The sequence below is a fragment of the Tiliqua scincoides genome, chromosome 5 (genome assembly GCF_035046505.1).
Source record: "Tiliqua scincoides isolate rTilSci1 chromosome 5, rTilSci1.hap2, whole genome shotgun sequence".
NCBI lineage: Eukaryota > Metazoa > Chordata > Lepidosauria > Squamata > Scincidae > Tiliqua > Tiliqua scincoides.
In genome coordinates this window covers 139,948,386-139,952,480 of record NC_089825.1, presented here as the reverse complement: position 1 = coordinate 139,952,480, position 4,095 = coordinate 139,948,386, and the positions used below count along the sequence as shown (strand labels likewise).

Sequence of the window (4,095 nt, the reverse complement as noted above, 5' to 3'; positions counted from 1 at the left end):
CTTGGCCCCTTGTGGGGTTGACAAGGATAACCTGGCACAGCCTGAACAGGGATGTGGCTTGGAATCAGGTGGTGAGACTCAGCCCTGGGGCCAGATGTATTCAGGCACCTCTCATAGGATCCAGCCTCCGCACTAGAGTTAATTAGCTGCATTAAGAGCTGCAGGTCTCATGATTTCTACATATCCTTATATCTATTTGTTAATTAATAAAGTGGCATGTACTCCCACACCTGTTGTCTCGAGTGCTCATTGGATGGTGCGCAAACAACAAAGTCTGTGGTCCTATCTTGGCATGGACCAAAATGTCAGGATCCTGGACAGCACTTCCTTCCTTACCTCTTGCAGGTCTTTTGATTGCCCCTGCCCCAAACATAGTATGCAGCGCAGGCATCCAACGTGTGGCTCCATACTTCACTTTGGTGGGGTGGGTGGGAATCTGATTGGGTTGTTATGTAAATATTGGTTCTCCTTTGAGTACTGATCCTCTCCCCCCCAGCCCACTTCTACTTCTTTACTTAGAAAAAGTTCTGAAAAAGCAAAGATATCACTCTGCATACAGAAGGCAGACAAGTTAGAGCAGGGATGTCAAACTCCTCAAACTCTTTTCATACAGAGGGCCGGTTAGCATTCATGGTGCCTACTGAGGGCTGGAGGTGACATCACTAAGCATAAAGTGACATCATGAAGCAGATGAAATCCAGAAATAAGCACGTAGGCTATGGTGGAGTGGTGCAATGCACCACTGGACAGCCAATCAGAGTGGGTTACAAGATGGTCTTGTGACTATGAGGTCACCCTATTCTGATTGGCTGGCCCTGGTATATATGAGGGTGAGAACAGACACCAAATGTGGGTTTGCTGTGGTGGAGTTCTGTCTGTCGTGCTGCTGGTTTGTGTTCTGGCTTTGACTGCCTTATCGTGACTGTGCCGTGCTGTGTCCCTGACTTCTGGTCCGTTTGACTGACTACTCTTCTGCCTGCTCCTTTTACTGATACATGCTTCTGCAACAAACAAGCCTGGGTCTGTGTCGTTGGCTCTGTTTGGGATTGTCCGCTTCCTGTGCTACCTCCCTACGCTCCCGTGCCACTCTACTACCGGGAAGGCAAGGGTCATCCTCCCCTGCCATCCTGACAGACACCATCAACACAGATGCAAAGATTAATATCGTACAATTGAAAGAAGTTGTGCTTGATGTAAGAACATAAGAACAGCCCCACTGGATCAGGCCATAGGCTCATCTAGTCCAGCTTCCTGTATCTCACAGCGGCCCACCAAATGCCCCAGAGAGCACACCAGATAACAAGAGACCTCATCCTGGTGCCCTCCCTTGCACTGGCATTCTGACATAGCCCATTTCTAAAATCAGGACATTGCACGTACACATCATGGCTTGTAACCCGTAATGGATTTTTCCTCCAGAAACTTGTCCAATCCCCTTTTGAAGGCATCTAGGCCAGATGCCATCACCACATCCTGTGGCAAAGAGTTCCACAGACCAACCACACGCTGAGTAAAGAAATATTTTCTTTTGTCTGTTCTAATTCTCCCAACACTCAATTTTAGTGGATGTCCCCTGGTTCTGGTGTTATGAGAGAGTGTAAAGGTGAGAGTGAGAGTGACATCATCAACACAGATGCAAAGATTAACATCCTACAATCGAAAGAAGTTGTGCTTGACAAGGTGGCATGGAGAGTTCTTGCCAACAAAGTCGCCAAGAGTTGGGCACGACTGAATGGATAAAACAACAACAATATTTAGAATGGATCCAGTACTACTTTCATCATCAACCATTGCATTTTACCCAGGATGAACTCAAGGAAAAACAGAGTACCACGAAAATAGTGTCCCTCCCCAGTCCTGGGAAGAGCTTCCACAATCAAATCAATGAAACTACACACATTTACTCCCTATGAGGCAGTAGGAGGAGCTGACATTTGTCGTTCATCATTCTCTTGGCTCCCTTCATCTCTTGGTTCCTCAGAGTATAGATGAGGGGGTTGAGGGCAGGGATGACTATCATGTAGAACACAGAAGCTATTTTGTCCACCTGAGAATCAGAGAAAGGCTTAAGATACACAAAAGCAACAGGCCCGTAAAGGAGGTCAACTATCGTCAGGTGGGAGCTGCAGGTAGACAGAGCCTTCCTACCACCCTTCCCAAAGCGGCCACAGAAGGAGGCCAGGATGATGACATATGAAACCAGCAAGGTCAGGCAGTTAGGTAGAGTTATCAGGCCACCACTGACCAGCATACGTTTCTCAACCACATAGATTTCTGCACAGGCCAGCTTGATTACCTGGGGGATGTCACAGAAGAAATTTTCAAGCACATTCGGTCCACAGAATGGTAACTGGGCTATTACCACCATATGGACAGTGGAATGAATGAAGGCTCCTGTCCAGCAAAATATCAGTAGACTGAAGCAGCGTTGCCGGACCATGATGGCTGTATATCTCAGTGGGTGGCAGATGGCCACGTAACGGTCGTAGGCCATGAGAGTGAAGACAAACATCTCTGCACCCCCAAAGAGGTGCAGACCAAAAAGCTGGGCCATGCAACCACCATAGGAGATGACAGAACCACTGTTCAAGAGACCGGTCACTAACTTTAGGGCAGCCACTGAACCCATAGACATGTCAATAATGGACAGATTGGCAAGGAAGAAATACATGGGGGCTTGATGGAGCTTGGGCTCAGACCACACACTCACCATAATTAGGAAGTTTCCCAGAAGGATGGTGGTGTAGCAGGCCAAGACCATGACAATAAGAAGGAGCTGTGCAGAGTGGGAACAGGAGAAGCCCAGCAGAATGAACTCTGAGATGGTGGATTCAGTCATGTTGATGGTTGGTTCTGGTGCAGTTTAAAAAAATGAAGTGAACAATATTCCAACCTGGACACAAATAGCCCATTTTTAATCATTTTATTCCAGTAATGTGTAACCTGACTTTCAATATGCTGTGCCCACCCCTCCTCCGGAATTATGAATAAAATCAAGAAGTTTTCGTTCTTCTTTCTTTAGTTCTCAACTTCTAGACTCTTCTAGGCTCTTGTTACAACTTACAAACAATGGTTTCAGGCCAGGACTCATTGTTGTGTGTGCATGTCAAAATGGAAAGACAAAAAATAAACTTGTGATAAAATAATTGAATTATTAGACCAATTAGTTTTATTTGCATCTCGTTGCTTATCAGGACCAATTTCATTATTTCTATTTGTCTTTTTTTTTTACATTTTAATCTTTTTTACCCCCACGTTTCCAATATGGGCAACCCAATCCTATCCAGTACTGGCACAGCGGGTTCGCCAGGCCACACTGTATCCAGCATTGGATTTGAGCAGGCTGGAGGTCTCAGGGTAATAACACTTGTTCCCTTACCCACACCAGCTCAATGGGGCTAGTTGGATCCATTGAGCTGTGCAGAGCTAAGTAGCCCTGTGTAATGCTGGGAAACCGAGGATAGGGGTTAGAATGTAGCAGAGACCATCCTCACCCCCTCCTGGGCCTGATCTTCCCCACCATTTCACTCCCCCCCCACTCTAAAACACCCCTTCCCTGTCTCTGGAATGCTCTCCCCCACATCCCAGCCACCTAGGCAAGCTGTTCAGGGGCATCCAGTGCCCATGGGATGGCTCAGGACTTACCCTTGACAGCACTTATTCGCTGGGTGCAAAAAAGAGCTCTGCAACAACCATTGCCAGCGCTTCAGCCACAGTGCCAGTGGAGCCAGGCAGCAGGATCATGCTCGAAGGGAGAACAAGGTGCTCAAAAATTGAATAAAAGCAATACAGTAAATACAAATGCTAAAAACTCAAAACTGTGAGCAAGAATACAGTGAACAGTAAATAACAGGCTGGAAAATAGATTTGGGGGTTTTCTTCTTTGCTTCTGCTAAATCTATGAAGAGCAGAATAGGTAGGTTAAGTAATTCATAGCCCAACTCTATGGTTTCCCCCACCATAGCATTCGGCTGCATCAAAACCTGCTGCACTGCATGTTATTGGGGGGTGGGCAATCAGGAGGCTTGGGAAGGGAAAGGGAAAGTATTTTCCCTTACCCCTTCATAAGCCCCTCCCCCACCAGTGGGTCTCTTT

The 4,095-nt window shown here is 46.8% G+C and overlaps 1 protein-coding gene across 1 annotated transcript; it reads right to left on the bottom strand.

Moving 5' to 3' along the window:
* Positions 1–1,900: 1,900 nt before the first annotated feature.
* On the bottom strand, positions 1,901–2,839 carry LOC136653918 (olfactory receptor 4Q3-like). Its single transcript, XM_066630787.1, has one exon. The coding sequence runs from the start codon at positions 2,837–2,839 to the stop codon at positions 1,901–1,903; it is 939 nt and encodes a 312-aa protein (XP_066486884.1).
* Positions 2,840–4,095: the final 1,256 nt, after the last annotated feature.